The sequence below is a fragment of the Balaenoptera acutorostrata genome, chromosome 11 (genome assembly GCF_949987535.1).
Source record: "Balaenoptera acutorostrata chromosome 11, mBalAcu1.1, whole genome shotgun sequence".
Taxonomy (NCBI): Eukaryota; Metazoa; Chordata; class Mammalia; order Artiodactyla; family Balaenopteridae; genus Balaenoptera; species Balaenoptera acutorostrata.
In genome coordinates this window covers 9,908,309-9,934,020 of record NC_080074.1, presented here as the reverse complement: position 1 = coordinate 9,934,020, position 25,712 = coordinate 9,908,309, and the positions used below count along the sequence as shown (strand labels likewise).

The following is a 25,712-nucleotide window of genomic DNA, read 5'->3' as shown; positions in this document are numbered from 1 at the left end:
GACACTTTCCATGCGGGACCTGTGTTCTTTACATCCTTCCTGCATAAATCCTGAGAAAAGGGGTGTGTCTACACCTGGGACCTGGCAGAGCTTGGTTGCGGGGTCACAGGGGGGTTTGGGTGAGGCTTTGGGGCACCAAGGTGGCACCTGCTCTGGCTTTGCCTACTGCCCCACCCCAAGTACTAGCCACCTCATTCCCTTCCGGCACCCCCAGGGTAGCCCCACCCTTGCAAGAAGAGTCTCAGAGTAAACATCATGTTTATTTCGAACATTCAAATTCACAGAAACAAAAAAGTAACAAAAACCATGACATATCATACACACACACACACACACGCACACGCACACACGCATGTTGCATCTCATGTCACTTTATGTACAAAATCAGGCAGGAGAAGGAGAGGGGGAGGCGGGTCTTCAGTAGGATGCACTAATTTCACAGTGTCCGACAGCTCGACATGCTCTCTCACTGCTCAGCCTGGGCCCATGCGAGCCCCTTCCCCACCCAGCAGGGTCGGGGGTGGTGCTGGGAGGAGGGGTTTAGAGTGGCAGGCAGCTGGGACAAAGAGGGTGAAGAGCATGAGTCCATCTCTGGGAGAGGTGTCCCTTCCCCAGTTTGCTCAGAGCAAGGGTGCTGGGAAATGTAGAAAAGGAGGGACCCATTTCAGGGGGGCGGGGGGACGGGGACTGGGGCCACTGCGTCATGGAGAGAGCACTGAATGCAGAGTCAGAAAGACGGGTTCAGGTCTCCCAGTGTCCCGGCTGGGCACCCCCAAACGCTGCTCACCCTCCCTGGGCCCTGGCATCCTCATCTGTAAAACGAGGGCTTTGGAGCCCTTTCTGCCCAAATCTGGGGTCCTAGGTCACGCACAATGGTGGCAAGGTTATCTGCTCCCTTGGGACGTTGATTAGGGGCACCATGTGCCACAAGGTGGGAAAACTGGCAGATAAGAGCTGTGAAGCACCTGGCGCAGGGCTGGGCCCAAAGCAGGGGGTTGAGAAATATCAACTTTCTCCCCTTCACAGCCTGGGACTCTCAGGAGACGCCCAGCTTCCTCTCCCCTTTCAGCTCTCCTGGAAACTCCAGCTGGTGAGAGAAGGGCACCCCGCACAGGGACATGTTCCCTGAAGGGGCTGAGAACCCTCCCACGGCCTCACGCAAGGGGACCCTGGCCCTGGGGTCAGCCCACCCTGCATCTCTGTTCCTCTCGGTGGGGTGAACGGGGTCAGGAGCAACGGATGACCAAATCCCACTCCACAGACAGTGGTAGTGCCTTGTCCCCTCAGGCTGAGGGGTGGGTCCTGGATGTCACCTGCCTTGGTTTGAACTCTGGACTCCGTCACTTGCTGGCTGATTGACATGGGCAGGTTACTTAACCTCATTGGGTCTCAGTTTCTCTTCTTGTATAATGGGGCTAAGAGCAGTCCTAGCTTAGAACTGTTGTGAGAATAAATGAGTTGATCCCTGTGAGGTGCTCAGCATGAAGCCTGACACTTAAAAAGGGCATTACAGACATGGCTTCAGCCTTGTTTTCAGCCAGGAGAGGCTTGAGGCTGCACCTGAGCACCATTTCTCTTCCCCGTCTTTTTGGCTGTGCCTGGGAGCAGCTGAAGGTCAAAACTGGAGTCCAAACAGCAGGCGTTCGGCAAAGGAAGAAGGATGATCAGTAGATGAAGGGGGTGGGGGGGGGACTTCGGGGCGTTCATCTTTCTGGAATGGAAACGGGGATCCAGGCCACTCACCAATGGCCCAGACTCAGAGCCTACAAGTGTCTCCAGTTTGTTCCTGTTCCCTCTGGAGGGATGACCAGGGTGACTCAGCACAGGTCAGATGTCTCATGATCACCACGAGAAAGCATAAAGGACTTGGGCTGATGCCTCTGGGTGGGCTCAAGTGATCAAACAAGTTCTTTCACCTCCTTCTCAAGACCCTTTCTTTCCCCCAAGGCCTCCACAAAAGCTGTTCCCTTAAAAACAATAACAGAAACCCAATAAAACCCAGTGTCCCCGAAATCTAAGTTCCGAATTCCGCCGTCACCCCAGCAACAGCGTATGTCATTATGAGACGCTTGACCCCGCACTGGGGCTGATGTCACTGGCTGTTACCGGGGCAACCCAGATCTCGGCAGGTTCTGGCTGAAGTGCACCATCACTCCTTCTAGGAGGAGTTGGGCTGGAGGGGCTGAAAGGTCTTTCTGTGCTCTTGAAATGGAAACGAGGATCTGGGGGCTGGAAGCAACAAGTTTTGGAAAAGCCTCCATGGCCCTGGGACCCACAGTCTGCAGCTCTTGCCTAGTGTCTCAGGCTAAGTGGACGTGGGGAGCGGAGACAGGGACCCAAAAGGGGGGCAAAAAGCCACCAGTGCCCATCTGACTCAGGTAGCCAACAGCTGCCCAGACACCTGGTAGGTGACTGGCAAGGGGAGGGACACCTGTGTTCTCAGGTCTCCATTCCTGCCAGAGTGCCCAGGGATCACACCTCTCCTCCCCTACCTTCTGGGGGTGGGGGGTGGGAATGCCAAGATGTTTGTATGTTTCATAAAGGAAGGTCGGCCAGTGGGCATGTTGGAAAGCGTTCTGACCTCTCAAATATCCATTCTCTCAGGTATAGGCTGGACTCAAAGACTCTCATGGGCGGGCAGTAGGGTGTGGGAGAAAGAGCACTGGGTTCTAGTCCTGGCTCTGCTCCATTGTGCTGTGTGATCCTGTGCAAGTCACTTGCCCTCTCTGAGCTCTTCTCCATCTGTACAAGCAAGAGGTCAGACTGGGTGGCTTTTCTCAGCTGATATTCTTCTACTCTCTTGGGGGAGCTGGTGGGGACTCAAGGGTAGGAACCAGGAAGCCACCGGCCCTTTGAGACACTCAGATAGGCAAGGGTGCCAGGCTGGGGGAATCCAGAAGAGCTGATCTTTACAATCTGTGTATGAGGTTGGTCTGCTTTGACCCTTGTCCTTGCCCCTGACTCTTTGGAGCCAGCTTCTGACCCTGACCCAGCCTAGCCAGATCCCACCTGCTGCCCAGTCCCGGGACCTGCCCCTACTGTGCCCCTCAGTCCTTAGGCAGGTTCTCAGGCTTGTCCCACCCTATCCACCTGAAATCACAGACCATCTCACTTTTGATCTGGAGAGCTCTCAGAAATGACCGAAGCAAGGGCCTCAGTTCATAAATGAGGAAGGTCAGCCCGGAGAGGGCAGGGACTTACAGAAGACTACATGGCAGGTTAGCAGCAGGGCTGACCAGGAACCAAGCGCTCCTCCTCCTCATCCAGTGCTCTGCACACCACTCCATGCTTCTCCCTACCCTCTCGGCTTCTTCTTTCCATCCCCCAAAGGCTGCAGGGCCATGCAGAGCGGGTAGGTATTGTGGGTCCCCTGGGGCATGTGCCTCTGTTCCATGCTGTCCCCAGCCCAGGCTGAAGTGGCCCAGGCCCTGTCCTGGCTGCAGAAGGGGAGAGGTGACCATGCCAGTGGGCACAGCTGTGGATGGGCGCAAGGGGTGACTATGGCCCTTTGGCCTCCCGGAGTCTTGGTCCCTAACCCTCCAGGCTGGAGCTGGGAAGGGAATGTCCTGGAAATTGAGGTGGGGCTGGGCCAGGCATGGAACCAACATTCAAACCACTGCACACAAAGAAACAAGGAAAGAGGAGGAAGAGAGGGGTGCAGGTGGGGGTGGGGTGGGGGGAGAGGCTCCATCAAGATCCCACTGCCCTTGACCGGCAGCTGGTAGAAAGATAAAGGAGGGCTGAATCTGAGCCTCCCAGGGTTCTGTCATTCCCTCTCAGCTGGGGGACAGCTCTACAGCCTGTTATGGCCCCGAAGAGGAAGGGGACAGGCCTGTTGCATGGGGGACAAGAGGGCAGATAACCAGCCCTGCCGCTGAGAGTGGGCCTGTCCCCCATACACGGCCTCATGGGAGGAGCTGTGAGATCAGTGGAATCAGTTGTGGTTGACGGATGGGGTGGGGTGGGAGGTGAGAGATGGCTCCACTCTAATGCCAGCGGCGGGGAAGAGCCGTGGGCGCTGCTACACACCCACTGCCGGGCCCTGCACTCACCCCAGGCTTGACCTGTTGACTTGAGCTGCTTGTCCTCATCCGAGTGGGATGAGGGGACAGCCATCAAGGGCAGGGCGTTCTGGAGGTGTGGGTATAGGTGACGGAAAGGGGAGGCGTGGCCAGGAGTGGGGCAAGAAAGGAGGCCAGTATGTGGGTGGGCTGAGGAGGCAATGTGACCTCTCCCCGGAAGGCCCCCGAATTGGCAGGCAAGGGAGGGGCCCTGGACGAGGTGGCCCCTCATGCCTTGGCCCGTCCCTTGCAGACATCGAAGGCGGCCTTCGTTGCACCCCCAAAGGCCTCCACCAGCTTGTCTTCCCAGGGGATGATGTTGCCCAGCAGCGGCCCCGTACAGTTGGCAATGCCCAGGACCTGGGCAGGTGTCAGGGTGTGGTCCCAGAGGTTAAACTGGGCAATGTCACCCACGAAGGCCTGGGTGGCATCAAACCGGCCACCTAGGGTATCCTGGACCAAAAGAGCAGAAAGAAAGAAGAGAGACATGGAGTGAGGGAGCAGAAAAGACAGGCAGGCACTCAGAGTCAACCCCCCGTCCCTGCTGAAGTCCTACCCACTCCAGGTTCTAGCCCCGCCCCTAGGTTCTAGCCCCACCCCTAGGTTCTAGCCCCTTGGGCAAGTCTCTGCTCTCTCTGGGTCTCACTCAGTCTGCCCATCTGCAGAATGGCTGGGTCAGACTGAGTGCTCACTGCTGTGCTTTCAGGGACCCTCCGCCTACCCCTCCTCCTCAGGGCCCCTGAGTGGGTGGGATATCTAGCTGCATCCCACCCTGAGCCTTACCTGCTCTTGGCCCAGGATAAGGATCCCATGAGGCTTGATGGGATGCCAGGCGGCCAGGTTCTCACCGGAGCCCCGCAGCTCTCCATCCTGGTAGGCAGACCACAGCCCGTCCCTTGTGGTCCAGGAGAGGCAGATGTGGTGCCAGCCATTATCCTTCAGGCTCAGGGGCAGCTGGGCCACCTGAAAAGAGGTCCCCCAGCCCCAGGTCAGACATGCCACAAGGCCCAAGGCTGGAGCAGTGGGATGGGGAATGGGGAGACCGGTGTCCCTCCTTCCAGGGACTGGCCCAAGGCTTGACCCTCCCCTTCCTCCCAGCTCAGTGTCTTTCCGACCACTCTTTCCTCTTTCCCCACAATATATCAATATAATCAGGCAGCTTCACTCAGATCACAAGGGACTATTCAGTGTTGGTTTTCAGTTGTTTCTAGGTAGTTTATTCACTCTCTAACAGGCCTGCAAGGTCATGCAGGGCGGGAGCTGAATCTCACAAGCCTACCTTCCCCTGAATACCACACACGGTGCCTGGCACACAGCTGGGCTCAAGAAGTACTGGCAGTGGTAGAACAAGCCTTAGACTCAGAGGCCGGGCACTGCCAACCAACCCCCTGTGGGACCCTGGGGAGGCTGCTTTTTCCTCCCTGGGCTTTAGTCTCCTCATCCATAAAGTCAGGGGTTTGGGCAAAGGATGCAGCAAATATGCAGCCACCTCTGCCTCCTCCTCCACCCAAGGCAGACATGGCTAATCAATCATGAGCCTAGACTCATCCTAGGAATCTTCCTCATCACAGTGCTCTCGGAAGCCACTGATGATTGATTAGCGTTGGCCTGTGATATGAAAGGTACTTGCTGCCTCTGGATTTGGGGCTCCCAAAGGGCTCTTTCATCTCCTAAGTTCTCTGAGATCACAATTTATTGCAGCATTCTCTGAGGCCTACTTGGTGCCAGGCCTTGTTCTGGACACTGGGGGTGTGGATCTGGTCCTGGTCATAAAATAAGCTGAGTCTGCACAGGAGGGAGGGACTTCAGGGACAACATTACAAGACAGAGTAACATGGGGGCCATGTGGGAGGTACAGAGGCTGTGAAGGCCCAGAGGGAGAGAGGGGTGTGGGAACAGAAGATGTGAAATCTAAACACATCTGGAAGTACAATGGACTCTGGCAACTCCGCTGCAAGGCAAACCAAGTGGCGGGGGGCACAGCAGAGGCAAAGGCTTAGAGGTTGGAATAAAGTGAGAACTGTGAGTAGCTTGTGAGGTTGGTGCTCAAAAGGCCCCAGAAGTTCAGGGAATTGGGCCCTGTCCAGGGTGCTGAATTCCTTTTACTAGAACTGAGTGCTAACCATTGGCAGAGCCAAAAATGGCAGCCAGGGGGTGTATGAAGGGAACCAGGAGGTAGGATCTAGATGTCATCCAGCTACCCTGGTGGTCTTAGGACCTACTGGGCTACAAGGGAAATTCACTGTCCCCCGGACCCATCTCCCTCCTCCTCCTCCAGGACACCCATGAAAGGCACCTCCTGCTAAGCAGGGTTCTCCTGGGTGTCAGCCACTCCTAGCAGCTCTCTGTGGCTGTGGCCTGGTCACAAGTGGGTGCAATATATGTTGCCTGCATTTTCAGGGAGTCTCAAAAGACCACCATGCCTGCAAGACCCAAAGCAATGTGGCAGGCTGGGGAAGATATTTGGGGGGAATGGGGTGACAAGATGCTCCCCTTCCTTCCCCCTTGATCACCATGCTCCTGCCACATCACTCCCCCCAGTCCCTCTACCTTGTCCTGCCCCGAAGCCAGGCTGGGGGAGGGGTGAGGGGGTGGGAGTCCTGGGCATGGGGGCAGATGGGTGACCCAAGGGCAGAACAGTGGAGGGGTTAAGAGGTGGTTTCTGGAGCTCAAGACCCCAATTCACATCATCACCCCTTCACCAGCTATGTGGCCAGGGTGCATTATTTGCCCTCACTGAGCCTCAGCTTTTCCATCTGCAAAATGGGGATAATAGGGTGTCCACCTCCTGGTGCAGTTGGGTCAAGGGTGATAATATGGGTAAAATATTTACTAGCACAGGGCCTGGAATAATAAACATAGCTCACATTTATTGAAGTTTGTTAAATGCTAGGCTCTGCTCACAGGCCTTTACATGTATTTAAGCCATTTATTTCTCACCACAGCCCTATGAGGTAGACAGTGTTATCATTCTTGCTTTACAGATGAGGAAAGTGAGGCATGGAGAGGGTAAGTGACTAGTCTAAGGTCACACAGTGGGTAAGTGGCAGAACTAGGACTCACAGCCAGCATGCAGCCCAGAGCCTGACCATGGCACTGTCCTACTCACCACGTAGGGGAGGAGTACAGGGCTGGTTGCAGGGGGGAGGGGGGCAAGGAATCCACTAGCACTCCCTCCCGCCCTTCCTCCCTCCCTCCCCAGAGAGGTCCTTGGACATCACTTGCTTCTCTCTTTGTCCAGAAGAATGAGCAGGGCCCTGGGTGCAGACACTCCCAGCCCTGCTCCTATAGCTGCCTCGCTGGGGAAGTCTCTTAATCTCTGTCAGCCTCACATGCTCCTCTGTAAATGGCATACCACCGCGGACAGCCTCTCCTGGACATCAGCTCCTCTTCCCAGCCCCAGGTCTGGCTTGTCTTGAATTCCCAAAACCCAGCCTGGCACACACTGGGCATTTCACGTGTGCTGATTCTGCTGAGCAGGAGAACTGGTTTGGGGCCCAGCACAGTACAGGTTCTCCTGAAAGGGCCCCCCCTGCCACGCCCCCCCATCCCTCCCACTCGCCCCCCCACCCCGCTCACCTTGTCATTGATCAGCAGCTCCATGGGGTCATGGCCCGCCTCCAGCAGCACAATCTCGTTGGCCTGCCCAGGCACCGAGTAGGAGAAGGGGGTGCCCTGGCCAGTGCCGCCCGACCTGGACCGCAGCCACATGCAGACGCTGAAGGCGTAGAGCTCGGGCAGTGCCTTGCGCACGCGGGCGTACATGTAGTTGTTGCGGATGGGGATGCTGATCTTGAAGGCATCTGGGGGACTGTAGGCTGAGGACCCTGAGCGGGGTGAGCAAGGTGGACACGGCGGGGGTCAGTGGACACTGATGGGGGGTGGGCAGGGCATACTCCATGAGGGTTACTAGTCCCCTGGTAGCCCCAACTCGTTTATAAGCCTCTTAAGGGTGTTCCTCACAAAGGTTAAAAGATGAAAGGTCCCTGAGAGCTCATGAGTCCTAAATCCCCATCTTTCAGATGAGGAAAATGAGGCCTGGGGAGAGGAAGTGAACTTCCAAGGTGACAGAGCAAGTCAGTGACAGCTGTGGAATGAGGAGCCAGGTCTCCTGACGCTCACACCTGTACACTGTCCAATATGTCATGTTTTTCTGACCCCCCGGTGGCGCCAGCCCCAGGTGTTAAACAAATGACAAAATTCTGACGTTGAAGGTGCTATTGTGGGGGTGGTTAAATGCATGGACTTTGGAGTCAGACCTGGTTTAAGGTCTAGATCCACTACTTACTGGCTGTGTGACCTTGGGCAAGTCACTTGACCTCTCTGAGCCTTATTTTCCTCAGCTGTGAAATGGGGATAATAACAGTACCACCCCTGTATGGTCTGTGAAGATTAAACCAGCTGATGTATCAAGTACTTAGCCCACTCCCAGAATACAATAAGTGCCAGAAAATGCTGTTAACAATAATGATAACGCTATCTCTCAATTATTCTTTCTTGTGTTTCACAGCCTCTTCCCCACCATCCCATCTAGCTTTAGCCTCTGGAGAGCATGAAAATGCTTTCCGAGTGAATCTGCCACCCTGAGGACCCGTCTGAGGACCAAGGCCTCGCCTGCCATGCCCTCTGTGGGGCTCAGGACCCACCGTGCTCCAGTTCCGCGACACGGTCCTGCAGGGCGTCCAGTTCCTTCTCCACCTCCTGCCGCTGCTGCTGGCTGCTGTGACTGAGGGCCACGCGCTCCTTCTCCAGCGCCAGCACCTTGGCCAGCAGCTGCCCCTCCAGCTCGTCCATCTTGGAGTGCAGGGTGGTGGGCACCACGGGCGCAGGGGCCGGGGCCGCTGAGAAGTTCACCCGGGCTGGAAGCTCCTGCTGCTCACGGGGCACAGAAAGGGACACACGCGGTCACTTGGAGGGAGGAAGGAAAGAGACAAAGGGCCCAGAGATGCCCACCACCCCTGCTGAGTGACCCCAGGTGAGCCTCAGCTTCCCCATATGTAAAATGGGATGGCAATACCAGCTTCAGGCAACAAACGTGTACTGCGTGTCTAGCAGGCTGTTTCCAGTGCTGATGCGTGATGGGGAGCTGAGAGCAGGCTGGCTCCGGCCCTCAGGACAGCTCAGCATATGCTGGGGTGGGGAGCTGGCAGTAGAGAGCTGTAATAGTCCCCTGGGTGGTCTAACGTGCAGTTGGGGTTGAGAGCCACTACTGAGTCCTTTATCATGGGCAGGCTATGTCCCGATGGGTCCTTGAAGGGGTGGACTGTCTTAGTCTTCACTTAGTCACATGTCAAGCTTCTCTAAGGTGGTGCAAGGCTCTGTGTGAACACTGGGCAGACCCGGGGGGCACAAATCAGGGGCTTCTGGAACACTGCTCCAGTGCTGTGGCCATTCCAGGCTAGCATGTGGTTAAGATCACAGACTCTGGAGGCATACAGCCCAGGGTTCAAATCCAGCTCGAGAACCAACTTGCTGTGTGGCCTGGGGCAAATGCCTCCATCTCTCTGAACCCCTGGTTCCTCTCATGCAACACAGGTCAACGGTACCTATTTAGACGGGTTGTGGGGATGATTACATGTGGTAAATGCCCATGAACAGAGACTATTTACTGCACTTACTGTCTAGGGCAGCGTGTTCCAGGGTGGTCTCTGACACCCCCATCCTGCCCAGGATGAGGACAAAGTGTTTAGAGTCCCCCTTTTTCCTGTCTTAAGACCCCAGCGGGAAGGAGAACTGGGGCAGAAGCCAAGGCACCTCTCCTTCCCCCTCCCCCGCTGGAGGAAGCCCCTTCTGGGGTGGAGGAAGGCAGGCGAGGCCACAAGTCTTGACTCTGGGAGGAGGCAGCCTCTGGCAGACACATCACAGGAACGTGGGTAGGAAATTAATAATTCAGTGAGCTTCTAGGAGCCAAATTAGACCATCCCTGTCCCCCATCTCCCTTTTCCCCTCCTCCACGCTCCCTACTGACAGCCCAATGCTTCCTCACTGCCCAGGGACCCTGGTGGTTCTCACTCCACCTGCCCTGGGCCCTGACCACAGGCTTAGCCCCAGACCTGAGCTCACTGAATTCTCATGATTCCTTCACCGAGCAAATATTCAGTGAGCACCTACTATGGGCTGGGCACTGCACCAGGTGCTGAAGAGACGGCCGAGGGCCAAACAGAAAACCAACAGCACAGCCTAGCATTCCCTGAGTGCCACGTGCCTGCAGGGATGGCCCCACAGCTCAGGGCAAGTACAGAAGACCCCTCCCAGCTTCACTGGCCCAATCCTGGCCTTGTTGGTCATTTGCTGTGTGACATTGGGCAGGTCCCTTAGCCTCTCTGAGCTCCATGCGATGAGGGGATAAAGGTGCCCCCTGCTTCAAAGTGCTGGGGGTGGGGAGGGCAGTACAGGCAGAGTGGCACTGCCACACTCAGCGCCTGAGAGAAGGGAGTGGCCACCACAGACAGTGACGTGACCTTGCACTGAGGAGCTGGAGGGACTGACACTTGGTTCCTCCACTCCACCCCAAGATCCGGGGCAGGTGGGCTAACCTCTCTGGTGTCATTTGTCCTCCTCTATAAAGTAGGGACTTGGGAGTGTTCGGCTCGTGGGGCTGTGATCAGGGGAGCCCAAGCCTGGCCCGGCGTGGGCCACTTTATCCTCCACAGCGTCCCATGGGAGAGGACACAGCCACCCACCCATGCAGATGCCTGCTTTGGCCCGCCAGGTGGGGAGGCCAGGTGAGGGGTCGGGGCACGGATGGATGAGTTGTTCGGTACACCCGGCCCCACCCATGTGACACTAATCTTCACTTTCCACTATCTGGGGGGCTCCTTGTATGAATCCTGACTCTGGTGCTGACTAAACACAAAGCCTCAGTCTCCCCTTCTGTAAAACAGGGACAACGGGCCCCACTCTGTCCATCCACAGGACAGATGTAAGGATGGAACAGTGGAAGTAACAGGTCCCCGTGGACTGTAGAAGCAGAATGCACACTGTGAGGCTTGTTTACATCAGCTGACGGGGAGCTCGCTACCTCCACAATCTTCCCTTGACCACAGAGCGAGAGGGCCAGCCACCCACTGCATCTGAGGCGACTGGACTTTTGGGAAACCAATTAGCTCATGGATTGCCTTCCACGTCAGCACTGGGAGGGCCAGGACTGGGTCTCCTCGGCCCCAGCACCATTCCAGCCTCACTTTCCCTCCTTCCACTGGGCCTAGCTGGGCATGAGGGGCACACCTCTGAAGAAGAGTGTACCGGGCACACCTCTGAAGAAGAGTGTACCAGGCCCACCCTCAGCACTTTCCATGTATTTACTCGTGAATCCTCACAGCCACTTGTTTTGGTTGGTACTCTTAGTGTCCCCATTTCACAGATGGGTCAACCGAGGCAGAAGTCCTTTTGAATTTTCTACAGGGATGGGGCTGGGCAAAGCTGACCTCTCTGGAGCCAAAGCCTTCTCTCTCTAGCAAAGCGTCCTCCTCCCTTGGAGCGAGAAGGACCTGCCAGGAAGGAACAGGACGTCAAGTGCTATTTACACAGATGCTGTTGCGAGGAGACACCGCGCAGGCCGAGGGAGGTGGGCACACAAGCTGCTTTTGTCAGAGCCGCCAGCTCTGCACGAAGGCTAGGGAGGAGGTGGGCTCACCGGATCCTGTGTGGCCCCCTCCCCACCCCAACGTCTGAATCAGAAGAACATGACTCCCCCCACTTTCCCATCTGCTGCGGGTGCGGGCTGTGCCGCGTGGGCTCTCGGCCTGATGCCAAGTGGGCCCCCAGCACAAGACGATAGGGAGACGATGATGCCATCACCCCACGAGGGTCCTGATGGGGGCTCGGAACCCACTCCTGTCGTGCTGGGAGTCCGGGGTGGGGTTTGGTGTAAGTATATGGGGCCTGGAGCCAGAGCCCAGCGTTCGGGTCCCGCTCAGGTAATGTGCCGGGCTCATTAGCACTCAGTAACAAGAGGCCAGCAGAGGCAGCTGTACTCCCTGCCACGCACCGCGTGCCAGGCCCTGCACTCCAGAAGCACTGTGCAAACATTCCACAACCCCTCTCGACAACCTGGGGAAGTAAGGAGGCCCACTTTACAGATGAGAGAGCAGAGGCTCAGAGAGGTGAAGTCATCTGCCTGAGGTCACACAGCTGCGAAGTCACGGACCCAGGACCCCAGTCCAGCCCCTTCTGATTCCAGAACCTGTTCCCATTCTTCATGCTTACCCTGACAGTTTGTTGGTCTGCCAAATGGGCACGGTGTCGGCTGCCCTGCCTGCCTCAGGGGCCAGCAGGAGAGGTTTTAGTGCCATGAGAAGGCTGGGAGGATCTGGCAGGTGGTGTCAGACCGTGCTGTGGGGCAGCTTCACAAAGGGGCCTGGATGCGAGGGACCTGCCTATGCAGGGTGGCTCTGAGGCTGGGGGCCATGGGGAAGATCCTACCACCTTGTCCCCAGTGGGGACAGCTCCTTTCCTTGGGGGAGCAGAGGGAAGGTGCTGGATTTCGGGGTCAAGGTCCCACCCTCTGCAGAGCTCACCCCCGCCCAGACAGCACAAGGCCCAGCCCCAGGGGCAGCAGGGCAGGGTGGCAAGAGAGCAGGCTCGGCGGCAGCGGTGTGGGTCAGGCCTCCTATCTCCCACATCTGCTCAGCCCCCAAGTCCTGTGTGAGTCTGCCCGGGCTCACACCCAGGCTCCACCAGCCCAGTGACCTCATTAGGTAAAGCTTGCATGCCTCGGTTTTCCCATCAGCAAAAAAAGGTACAAAAATAATATTATCTCATAGCATTGTAGTGAGAATTAAATAAGTTAATAGATACAATGCCCTGAGAGTTGGCACATGAGGTGCTACGTGTCAGTTATTATTATGGTTATTACTACTTAAACATGTATGTTTAATACTACTGAAACACCTCTTAAAGGAGCCTCCCCTCCACCTCCACCCATAAATTTTTTTTAATCATTATATTGAGAAAAAAAGCAAGTTACAGAAGAACAGTTAGATGCCATTCACAGAAAGTTGCAAAAATTCAAAACTAGATCATGTATATATAAAAGCAAGAAGGAATGCACGGAGAGATAAACACAAATTCGGGCCAGTGGTGACCCTCTGTCACCTGAGGGGGACCCTGAGGGGCATCAGCTGGTTGCAACTCTTCTGGGTCTTGAGCCTGGGTGGGGACCTGGATGGTAGTCTTTATACCTTTGTGTATCTCTGAGGTACTTCACAATAAATTTCTTTTAACAAACGGGGGAAAAATCCGAAAGCAGAGTCTCTGAGTGTGGAATCTAACCCTGAATCTTAACCAGAGCCTCACTCGGCTCCTGCGTCCCCCACCCCAGCCCAGGCCACCATCATGGGGCTCCGACTCTGGCCCTCCTCCACACAGCAGCCAGAGGCAGGCACCTAATTGCAAATCCAAGCAGGTTGCTTGAAATCCTTCAAGAGCTCCCTTCTCCCACCAATAAATACCCTGCCCCTCTAATCTCAGCCCTTACTATGCACCCCCAGAGGCTACACTTCATTCCGACTGAAAGTCCCCAGCTCCCTCTCACCCTAGGGCCTCCGCACATGCTGTTCCTTCTGCCAAGAACACTCTTCCCACCTCCTCTGGCCAACGCCTCCTCACCCTCCAGATGGCAGCTTCCCTGACGCCTCAGCTAAGATGCGCCAAAGGGAAAGGGAAAGAGGGTGTCTCTGGAGGAACTGCGAGTCCTCACTCACTCATTAATTCACTCATTCATTCATTTATTCATCCATCTGTCAACATGTGCTGTGGCAACACGATGCCATGGGTACCAGCATGACTCTCAGGTCAGACAGGCCCGTGTCATTCCCAGGCTCCCCCACTTACTGGATCTGTGGCCCTGGGCAAGCTGCTCAACTCCTTTGACCCTCGGTTTCCTCAACTGTAAAATGGGGATAATAATAGTATCTACATCTTAGGATATACATAATGACAAAATGAAAAAATACGTAAAGCCTGGCATATAAAAATGGCTGATAAAGAGTCATAACCATTATTATTACCTGCTATTATTGAGAGGCAGGAGAGCATAGTGAGTAGTAACTGTGTGGATGTGGGCCCTGGAGCCAGACTGCCAAGGATTGAAATCCCAGCTGAGTGGGATTTCAAGGTTCTTAACCTCTCTGAGCCTCAGTTCTTTTTTTTTTTTTTTTTTTTTTTTAAATATTTATTTATTTATTTATGGCTGTGTTGGGTCTTCGTTTCTGTGCGAGGGCTTTCTCCAGTTGTGGCAAGCGGGGGCCACTCTTCATCGTGATGCGCGGACCTCTCACTGTCGCGGCCTCTCTTGTTGCGGAGCACAGGCTCCAGACGCGCAGGCTCAGTAATTGTGGCTCACGGGCCCAGCTGCTCCACGGCATGTGGGATCTTCCCAGACCAGGGCTTGAACCCGTGCTCCCTGCATTGGCAGGCAGATTCTCAACCACTGTGCCACCAGGGAAGCCCTGAGCCTCAGTTCTTAAGCAAGGTTCTTAACCTCTCTGGCCAAGGTTCTTACCTCTCTGAGCCTCGGTTTTCTCATCTGTGAAATGGGGAGAGTAACGGTCCCACGGTTCTCATGGGACTAAGTTGTAAGGCCCTTAGAACAGGCTGGCACAGAGGGCGCGCTCGGCCCTGATGCCTCTTTCTAGTGCCAGGTGCTGAGGCTCCCTGGGCAAATAAGGCCCGCGCCTCGCACAGCAGTGCTCTCAGCTGGGCGGGAGGCTGTCTGGGAGCTGTGACAGGGACAGCACCCGCAAGAAGCTCTCTGTGGGGCGGCGGGGGCATGGTGAGTCGGAGAAGGCCTCTCAGAGGGGCTGCTCTGCTCCCGCCTTCCTCCCCAGGAGCTGGCCCGGCGGGCTGCTCTGTCTCCATCTAACCCTGGCAGGGAAGGGGCAGGAGAGCAGGTGGCAGAGGCCGGACTGATCTTTGTCCTGGTCCTCACTGCCAATTTGCAGCTGGAATGGAAAGAAGACAAATGGACCTCTGTGCACCAAGGGTGCCAGGTCAGGGCGGTCGGTGTGTGGGAGGGGAGGAGGCCGGGAGAAGGGGAGATGGCTCCCAGAGGGTGTGCCCAGACACCCTCCTGGGCTCTGAGGCCCCAGAGCAAGTGACAAGGCACCCCAACCCCAGGCCCCTTCTCCTCTCCCTTCAAGTACTCCCCGTCAAGCTGCCACAAAATTCTCTCTTAGGCCCTGCCTGCCCACACACCTTCTGGGCCCTGGCCAAGAATCTGCAGCAGAGACTGAGGACCCCACCCTCAGCCCATTTTCATAGAAAATCCTGGCTGTCATCTTGGCTCAGTTCTGCCGTGCTGTGTGGCCTTGGGCAAGTCACTCAGCCTCTCTGAGCCTCAGCTTCCCCTGGAGTCAAACGAGGGGTGTCGGGGGGCACCTAAGAGCTTCTGCTTCGGGTTGGCTGCCTCGATCTCTGTCCCGAGTTCAGCGGGGATCACGTGCCCGACTGTCCTGGGGAAATCCAATGGCATTGTCACTCGGGGGGGTGGGGGGGCGCCGGCCCCTGATCTCGGTCCACCTCCCACAGGCAAGGACTTCACAAAATGGCCAACACATATGAGAAAAGGTGCTCAACATCATGAGTCATCAGAGAAATACAAATTAAAACCACAGCGAGTTCACTACACACCCACCAGAACGGGGAGTGTCTTTAAAATGACCATAGCAAGGTTGACAAGCTTCACAGCAGGTGGGTGTGCAAACACTCACTGCCACTTTGGAAAAGCGTTTGGCAGAAACTCCTAATGCTAAATATATGCCTCTCCTGGGACCCAAGCATCCCACTCCTGGGGATACATCCAGAAGAAATGAGGACTTTTAGCCAACCAGAGACATCACGAGTACATTCGCGGCAGCTTTATCTGTAATAACCCCAAACCAGAAACAACCCAAATGTCCATCCACAGAAGAATAGGTAAATAAATTAAGGTATCTCCACACATTGAAACACTACACAGCACTGAAAAATAACAAACCACAGACACACACACACCACGACTGAAGGTCAATGTTGAAAGAGAACACCAGACACAAAGGGGTGCAGCTTCTCTGAGTCGATCTGAGTGACGTTCAAACACAGAGAAAACTGACCTACAGTGACAGAAACTGGAACAGTGGTACCTCTGGGGAAGTATGGACTTTGGGGTCACAAAGGAGCCTTCTGGGGTGCCAGAAATGTCCTGAGTCTTATCTGGGTGGTGCTTTCATGGGTGCAGCCATACATAAATTTTCACTTAAGATTTGTGTCTTGTTAAAGTAAGATATGTGAGCTCTTACGTATATTGAATGTAAGATATACCTTAAAAAAAAAAAAAAAGCCCCACAGGTAAGTCCCTGTCTTCCGCCCAAGCGGCTCTTGCCAGGCTTGGAATGGCAGGAAGGGTCTCCTTTCCCAGGCGAAGGCCTGCCAGGGATGAGAGGCCTCCGGGGCACAGGATGACAGAGAAAGAGGGGTTCTCTGGGTGTCCTGCCCACGCTTCCATCTGACAGATGGGGAAACAGGATCAGAGAGAAGAAGGAATTTTCTGAGGTCACGGTGAGCAGGTGGCAGAGCTGGGGTTTTTTAAAACCAAGGTTTCTTGCTAGAATGCAGGTTCCGCACTGGCAGGGGTAGGGGTTAAGGGCTTCTCAGTATGGGTGCCCCACCTATAGATGGGCGTTGGCCAGCCACAGGGAGAGGGGCCATCGGGGTCTGCAGGTGGCCTAGAGGGCACTAGGTTCCACGTCCTCCAACAAAAGGCCGATGGGCAGAAGCTCTCTCACTGGACTCTGCTGGCCCCCTTTTTTTTTTTTAAATTTATTTATTTTTGGCTGTGTTGGGTCTTCATTGCTGCGCGTGGGCTTTTTCTAGTTACAGTGAGCGGGGGCTACTCTTTGTTGCAGTGCGCGGGCTTCTCATTGCAGTGGCTTCTCTCGTTGCAGAGCATGGGCTCTAGGCGCGTGGGCTTCAGTAGTTGCGGCCCGCGGGCTCAGTAGTTGTGACTCACGGGCTCTAGAGCACAGGCTCAGTAGTTGTGGCGCACGGGCTTAGTTGCTCCGCGGCATGTGGGATCTTCCCGGACCAGGGCTCGAACCCGTGTCCCCTGCATTGGCAGGCGGATTCTCAACCACTGCGCCACCAGGGAAGCCCTCTGCTGGCCCCTTTTGTGGCCAAAGAGGCAGGGTCAAGGGAACCAGCCCCCACAGAGCAGAAGCTTCCAGGATGGGCAGGAATGTAAGAGGAAAGTAAAAGCAACCAATAGACTTTTAAAAAGGCACCAAAATATTCTATAATCCACTTTGTTTATCTGCAGACCCCCCTGAGGAACTGGCGGTCTGAGAGTGTGTGGCTGGAGAGTCGGGGGCCACATAAACACGGAACCTCCATACTCCCCACCGCAATTCCTAATCAGGAAACATCTGCCCAAGAATTCAGAATTTAGAGCCCAAAGGGCCCAGACCAAACCCAGCCCCTCCTAACCATTTTACAGATAAAGAAAATGAGGCCCAGAGAGAGAAAGTGATTAGCCTAAAGTCACAAGCAAGAAGAACTCAACTTTATGCCACCCAGCCTTCCTATTTCAGTGAATATTTAGAGCTGCAAGGTGTTTAGGGAGCATCTGCCCACTGTATCATTTTATGAAGGGGAAACAGAAGCCGGGGACGGGGAGGGCAGGAGGTGATCTGTCTGGCTCTGGTTCCTCCAGACTCTACGTGCCTCCATTTCTTTACCCGTAAGATGGGGATGCATACAGCCTGCTTCATAGGTCTGAAGACTGAATAAGCTAACACGTACATAGTAAGTGCCTAATAAATGTTACTTGTTGTTATTATTTATTGTTTTCAGCCTCCTGATTATCTTGCCAGCCAGCACGACGAGGCTTTGAGAACTGGCCTTCATCACTCTCGTTCTATATGCTCTGAGGCAGAACATATAGACATGGTCCACGGCACTATCCAACAAGAGGCACTTCCCTCACTTGTCTTTCTCACTCTCCTGAAGATAGGTGAGGTCTGACCCCTCCAGATGGATCTAGAGTTAATGATGAAGAACAAGGGCTCTGGAGCCAAACACTGACAGGGTCAGATCCGGGTTCCAACGCTGTGTGAACTTGGGCCAGTTTCTTAACCTCTCTGAACGTTGGTTTCTTCATCTGTAAAAGGGGGATAGAATAGTACCTTCCTCATGGAGATTTTATGAGGATTAAATGAGATAACGAACAGCACCTGACACATGGTAAGTGCTCAGGAAGCATGAGCTATAATTGTTATTAAGTCCAGGAGCCTCTGCGACCATCATCAGGGTGTTCCTTTCCATGGCTTCCACCCCAAGATGAGGGGAGGCAACTAGCTTGCCAGGCAGGATTAAGAATGTGATTTATGTCAAAAAATTGCTGCTTAAATCTATCTTGAAATTTCACTTTACACATAAATTAGTGCAAAAACAGAACACTGTAACATGCATACATGGCTGGCTGCCACATAAGTGGTCCTTTTGAAAAGTGGTTTTTGGCCACAGCCATAAAAGTCAATAGCATCTGACCCAGTAATACCACTCCTGGGAATTCAGCCTAAAGAAATACTTCAACAGACTTAAAAAGAAAAAAACAAACAACTATCTGCATGAAATCGATCCTGCAATGAGCATCTAGAAGCAAAAATAATCAGAAACAACCTACATCTCCAGCAACAGGAGACAGTCAAAGGACTGATGGATGGTGGAGCCTGAGTTGGATCCCAGGATATTATGGCCATCATTAAAATGGTAATTATCAGCAACCCAGCGACTCAGGAACAATGTCTACACTTGGATAAAGGACCAAAAGGGGGGCTGCAAAAATGAATAAAATGGTGGAATTAAATATAATTCCCCCTGAAATCTTTTGACATTTTTTCAATTAACAACAAAAATAACAACAAAGATAAAAACATAGAAGACAAACAATTTCTCCTAAGCCCTCAAATGTGACTCCAACTTGAGGCCTGTGGAGAGAGGGTGGGTGAGGGGGACCTTTCCTCTCCTTTGGTAGTCAGCCCAGTGGGGTGGGGAAGGGAGTGATGCAGAGAGGTGGGCAGCGGTGTGCTGAGATGTGCAGGGGTGGGGGTAGGAAGGAGACAGAGGGTGATCAGGGAAGGCCTCTAGGAGGAGGTGTACTCAGAGCAGACTTAAATGATGAGTATGGATACGCTGGGGGTCATCTAGGCAGAAGAAGAAGAAACTGGGAGATGGGCCAGATACAAAATGGCAGCCTGGGGGCAGGCTGAGTTTGCACCACAGGGGAGCCCCACGGGGTGGGCTTAAGGAAGATCCCTGGGGCTGCCTGGAGGAGGATGGATGGAGGGGTGTGCCTGGGCAGGTGGGAGACCAGCAAGGAGGCTGCTGCAAGGAGCCGCGGAGAGATGAGGCCGACTGAAAGGGGGAGGGGAGGGGAGGAGCCAAGTATGGCTTCTCAGAGCGCACCTGAGTTCAGGCTGGGACATGATGAAGGTAGGGGGCTGGCGGGACATCCAGAGGGAGGTGCTCAGGAAGCAGTTGGATCTATTGGTCTGAACCTTGGAGAGAAACCTGGGCTAGAGACGAAGTTGGTTTGGGGCATCACGGTGGAATGGTGTTGGAAAGCCTCAGGGTGTGGCTGAGTTCACCCAGGGAAAGTGAGAGGAAGGCCAGGAGGGGCGCACATGTTACAGGAGGAGGACCCAAGACGGGACAGAGAAGCAGAGAGGGTGGAGGGGCAGGTGAGAGGTACCTAGAAGCCAACCGCATGGAGATTTATAGGAGGGGATGGTCAACGGGGTCAGATGTTGGAGAGGGGTCCAGAAAGATAAGGACTGAAACACTCCCGTTCAATTTATCAACTGTGGTGACGTCACCACGAGCACTTTCAGTGTACCAAAGTGGGAGAGAGACTAGTGGTGAGAAAGTACACCCTGAAAACCTGGGGGCATCCTTCTGAGGCTTTTGGATGAGAAGGGAAGGGAAAAACTAATCAGTGGCTAAAAGGTGCAAGGGGTCCAGCTGAGACCAGTAGTCTGACCCCGAGTCTGTTGGGCTCCAGACCCTGACCCCTGCCAAACACCCCAAAGAGACTGGCTCTGGTGGCTGCCAGGCTCAGAAGGACAGGCCGCCCCTCCACATCCACTGCACTCAGAAAGCAGAAGGAGTGTGTATAGGGAAGCAGGACCCCCCCACCTAGGAGGCTGACCTGGTGCCAAATCCCAGCCACCAGGATACCCCCAACCTCAGCGGGCTAACCGGAGGGGAGCCCACCCTGCCAAATGCACAGGTGCAGGTCCAGGGCAAGCCCAGTCCTGCCAGCCCCAGACGTGGGAGGAACCACGGGTGCCATCTGGGTGTGGGGGCAGGGACTAGGGCAGGCAAGGGGAAGTTTATTGAAGACCAGATCTTTTTTTTTTTACATTAATAAAATCTATTTCTAAAAGGAGGATTTGTTCCCATTTTAAATCTTGGCTATTTAAAAAATTCGTAATATTAGAGCTTAATGTTAAAAATAGCAATCACTCAAGTTGATTGAGCATACCTCTGCCGGACACTGTTCTGGGCCCTTCAAAAAGATTAACTCACTTCATCCTCCTAACACTCCAGTGAGGTAGGTGCTAATACTGTCCCCATTTTACAGGTGAGGAAACTGAGACTTCCCTTCACAGTTGACTTTCCGTATTTCCCTGATTATTTTCCTGCTCTCAGCTCTCATCCTAGGAATCCCCAGAGCTGGAGTGGGAAAAGGGATGCTGCCGGCAGGTAAGACTCTGGGCTTTCCTCCTGTCTCTGTCACTCACCTTAGGAGGTCTCTGAGCCCCAGGTTTGGGGTTGGCTGTGATAGCTGCCTGGCTGTGCTCTGACATCCTGCGGGGTGGGTGCTGACACCAACACGGACTTTCTGGAGGGCCACTGGGCCATGGGCATGGCCAACCTTCCATACCAGCAGCGTCTCCTGTGCTGCTTGGCCAGGGATGTAACTGAGAAAGCCATGGAGAGGAAGGAGTCCCTGTCTTTCCTTCCTTCCAGCCATTCTCTTCCCTTTGACAGCTGCACTCAGTTTCGAAGGAGGTAATAAAGGGGGCAGCTGGTGCTATGGCCTCTTTCTCCCCCCTATTCCACGGATCTAGTTTTGTTGCTAACCCCCTTCCCTGCAGTCTGGAAGTCGTGGATGGCTGCGGGTGGTCAGTGTCTCCCAGACGTCTGTCCTGCCTAGTGTGTCCAGCTTCCCCTCCAGGTGGCCCCAAATAAGTTCTCACAGGGAGGTAGGGATCTGGCAGCTTCAAAGGAGAAATGGCTGGCCCAGGATCACAGGACAGCCAAGAGCGGATTCCCCCTGTTGGACCCCTTGTGTCTGACCCTGAGCCTGGGCCAGGAACATCTGAAAAAGGTGAGTGGAGGGGGAGAGACCCAGGTGGGACCCTATTCTCCACTCAGCCCCCACCCCACAACTGCCGGCTTCCAGGCATCTTGTCTGGGCTACCACCATCTGAGCTCCTGCTATCAAGTCCGTGGTCCGAGCCCAGGTGGGGGGCTTAGGGGTGGAGGCGGTGAGGGGCACCCACGTTTGGCTTATGAGACACTGTTCCTTGCTCTTCCGCAGGAGAGGAGGACCCCGAGTCCCTTGGACAGCGCTCCTATCTTCTGACCATAGGGACTGAGTGTGTGGCTGGTGCTGCTTTGGGGGTGTCTCAAAGAAGGAAATAAAACGGACATTTAACGAGGTCCTAGTACGTGCCTAGCATTTTCACGTACCTACATTTTCATCAATCCACACTACAGGTGGACACCGTTATACCCATTTTACAGACTCGGAAACTGAGGCTTACAGAAGAAAAAGGATCGGGAGCGAGCCTTTCCCGTGCGCCTCCTGTGCCTTAGTCACAGTGTCAGTCTCCGGCCTGGGTGCGCTACCGGACTCCTCCCTTCTCCCCCTGGGAGGCAGGACCAACCATCCCCTTTGCACAGACGGAAACCCGAGGCTCCGAGACTCGCGGGGGCTCCCCAGGGTCCCTCAGCCAGCGGTGGCGGCGGGACCCCGGGACGCCCTCGACTCCCTCGAGCGGCCCCTCCCATCCCCCGGCCAGGTCCCGACGGCGCGCGGGGCGGCGCTCACCTCGATGCGGTCGATGCGGTCCCGGAGGGCGCGCACGGCGTCCTCCAGCTCGAGGATGAGCGCGGGCGAGTCCCAGGGCCCGTCTGCCATGGCGTCGCGGCGGGGCCCGGCGTCCTGGAGGCCGCGCGGCAGGCCGCTCTCGCAGCGGCCCAGCTTGCCGGTGAGCTCGCGGATGGTGTCCTGGTCGGCGCGGATGCGCGCTTCCTGCTGCAGCGCCGTCTGGCGTAGCTGCGCGGCCGTGCTCTGCAGCAGCAGCAGCTCCTCGCGCTCGCTCGGCGCCGCGTCCCCCTGCTCGGCCCCCGACGGGCAGGCAGCCGCCAGCGGCGTGCACAGGAAGCGGCTGAAGAGGGGCACGGGCGGCAGCGGGTGCGCGCTGGCCGCCGGAGCCCCGGGCAGCGCTGGGGGCCCGGCCGAGCCGCCCGCGCCGTGCAGCGCGCTTAGGCTGCGCTGCGGGCCCGGGGACGCGGCGGCGCCCGAGGCGGCCGAGGCGTTGTCGGCACCACCGGGCAGCGCCCGCGCCGGGCTGGCCGCCAGGGGCACGCTGGCGATGATGCAGATGACGGCACCGAGGAACGCCAGCATGCCCGCGGCCAGCAGCACGGCCAGGAACTTCAGCGTGAGGCGGGCGGCGGGGGCACCCGAGGCCCCCGGCAGGCGCGGCGGCGGGGTCGGGGCGCGGGGCCCGGGCGCGTGTGGCCGAGCGGGGCCGGAGCGGGAGCGGGAGCGGAAGGAGCCGGAGCCAAAGCTGTTGCCGCGGCCGCTGCTGCCGCCGCTCTGAGCCCGGGAAGCGCGAGGAGGAGAAGGCGACGGGCGGCGAGGAGGGGGAGCTGGCGCGGCGGCCCCGCCCCTCCGGCTCCTCCGGGCCGGCCCAGCCCCGCACCAGTTCCATGCCGGGCGCCGAGTGGGGGCGCTGCCCGGGATGCGGCGAGAGCCTTATCCGCTGCCGTCACCGCGCAGAGGGCGGCGACCCGCTGGCCGGGCGGCGGGACTCCCGGGCGACCCCCACCCCACCCCACCTGTGCTCTGGCCCCCTCGCGGAACCCATGATGCCGCCTGCTACCTTGCGGGGAGCTTTTCTCCGCGTCGGGCTCTGTGCTATGGGAGCCAGGAGCTTGCTTACAATTAAGCCTCACCGTGGACACACTCACGGTACAAATGAGGAAACTGAGGCCCACAGGGGTCAGGTCGCTGTCCAAGATCACGCGGCTAGTATGCGCCGGAGCAGCATTTGAGCTCAGGCGCATCTGACTGGACCCAGACTATGGAATGGAGCTGGGGTGGGCGTGGGGAGAACAAGGAAAGAGGCCAGTGCTGGGGGCAGGGGACCGGAGATTTTGATCCAACCTCTAGTTATACTATGGCCACCTGCCTGTCATTTCCCACCGCCAACTCCCTGAAGGAGCAGAGGTCACTCCCCTTCAAAAAAAAAAAAAATCTTCCTGTGATTTCAGAGGGCAGCAGAAGTTCCCTCCTCTGAATCTTTGGGAGCACAGAACATCGAGGGACCCAGAGAAGACCTCTCTCCCCACTGCAGACTACATTAGCATGGCAAGACCCTGGTGGGCATGTGGATCAGGCAATGGCAGGAACAAGCAGGCGTGGGAGAGGGCTCTGGTGTGGGGGTGATGCAGGAGCCTTTTACTTTCTCCTGTCAAAAAAGTCTATATATATTTTGCTGCAAATTAAAAATTAAAAATGTTTAAAAAAATTCTACCATCCTTCACAATCCAGCTCCATCTCCAATTTTCCACAAGGCATCTCCTGACCAGCATGGGTTCCCAGAGCTGGAAGGGTGTTCGGAAGGCTGGGACAGAGGAGAGGGGCTATGGCTCGTGGGAGCACTGGCCACGGCCACACCCAGGCCTGTCAACCTTCCAAGCCTGCATTCTTGACTTGAAGGGAAGGCTCACCCTGGGGCTCTGGACCACCATGGCTGCCATGTGGTCTCTGCAGAGTGGTGGGGAGAGACCAGAACATTTCTCAGGAGGCAACAGCCCTGGGAGACGCTGTTTGGCTATGGGGATCCTGCCCAGTGGTCCCTGGGCACATGTTCCACACACCCCACCCCACCCCCAGCCTCAGGATAATGCCTGCCCTGCTTACCCGATCTCTGGGAATCAAAGGTTACCTGAGTTGTAAAGTAGGAGCAAATCAAATGCCAGCTCTGTACACAATGAGCCCCCAGAGCCGTATGTGCGTGCATGTGAGTTAATACTCATTGGAGCAGTGACCTGGAAACCTGCCAAGCAGCACAGCTCGGAGGAAGCGCCTCCCCGATGGAGAGGTGGGCCAGGATCTCTGAAGGTGAAGGCAGGCAGTAGGGGGGCTGTGAAGTCCTTCAGGTGCATGAGGCATCGGGACTCCTGGTGCATCTACGTGTGTTCTGTGAAGACAGAAGCACACACATTACATCCTGGAAGGACAGAGGAGGCCAGGAGAGGGGACTGCTGCCAAGAGCAGCAAAGCCTCTGTGGCTTGGGTACCAAATGGTGCCACCTTTATGTGAGCTTCCCCATGAGAGATGGACAGCAGTTGGATAAGTGGGTCCAGAGACTGGAGCTGAATTTTGTTTAAACTGATTTGTTTATCCCCTAGAATGACTTTTTTTTTTTGGCTGCGCTGGGTCTTAGTTGCAGCATGTGGGATCTTTAGTTGCGGCATGTGGGATCTTTAGTTGTGGCATACATGCAGGATCTAGTTCCCCAACCAGGGATCGAACCCAGGCCCCCTGCATTGGGAGCACGGAGTCTTACCCACTGGACCACCAGGGAAGTCCCTAGAATGACTTTTTAAATCTATGATATGAACACGTCATGCTCCTGCTTACAAACCTATTAGTGGCTCCCCATCCCCATCCCTTTGTGGAATAAAGTCCAAATTCCTTAAGAGGCAGTATTACCTAGTGGTCAAGGGTATGGATTCTGGAGCCAGAAGGCCTAGTTCAAACCCTGCCTCTAGCTGTTACTGGTTGTGTGACCTAGTTTCCAAAGAGGGTAAAGTCTCAGGTCTTTGATAGTTCCTGACACCCTCTCTGTGCCTCAGTTTCTGCAATCTGTAAAATGGGGGAATAAGAGTACATGGAAAGCCTTAATAAACGTTGGGCCTTATTATGTTAGCTTCTCTTGGTTTATGAGACTGTTGGTAATCTGGACATGGCTCACCCTTCCAGCCTCATCTCATCTCCTACCCTCGCTGGCTGGAGCAGTACCAAACTGTGCATAATTCCCCCCAAACACCAGAATGTCTCCTATCTCTGCCTTTGTTCACACTGTCCCCTGCCTGGAAGGTCACCCCCTCCTTCTTCCATAATTCATCTCTATCCCCAGCATCCAGCATGGGGCCACGCCCAGGGCAGCTGCTTGGTGAATGTTTGTAGAACTGTTTCCTCCACAGGCAACCCTGGCTTCTGCTGGAGGTGGAGGGGGGAGATTAGGACAGGGAGGACTTGAAACCCATCTCTCTGGGGCTCTGACTCCCAGAGACCCCCCATGATCCTAACACAGAATTCCTCAAGAGGTGGTCAGAACAGGACTCTCAGAGGAACTTCCATAAGACTG

General features: G+C 55.6%; 1 protein-coding gene across 1 annotated transcript; it reads right to left on the bottom strand.

The window, feature by feature from the left end:
- Positions 1-247: 247 nt before the first annotated feature.
- Positions 248-24,095, bottom strand: NPTXR (neuronal pentraxin receptor). The gene is made up of 7 exons (XM_007189290.2): positions 24,066-24,095; positions 23,289-23,414; positions 22,156-23,088; positions 8,708-8,933; positions 7,641-7,888; positions 4,845-5,024; positions 248-4,514 (listed from the first exon to the last, which is right to left on the bottom strand). Exons 1-7 carry the CDS (start codon positions 24,093-24,095, stop codon positions 4,290-4,292), a joined length of 1,968 nt encoding a protein of 655 aa, XP_007189352.2. The 3' UTR covers positions 248-4,289.
- Positions 24,096-25,712: the final 1,617 nt, after the last annotated feature.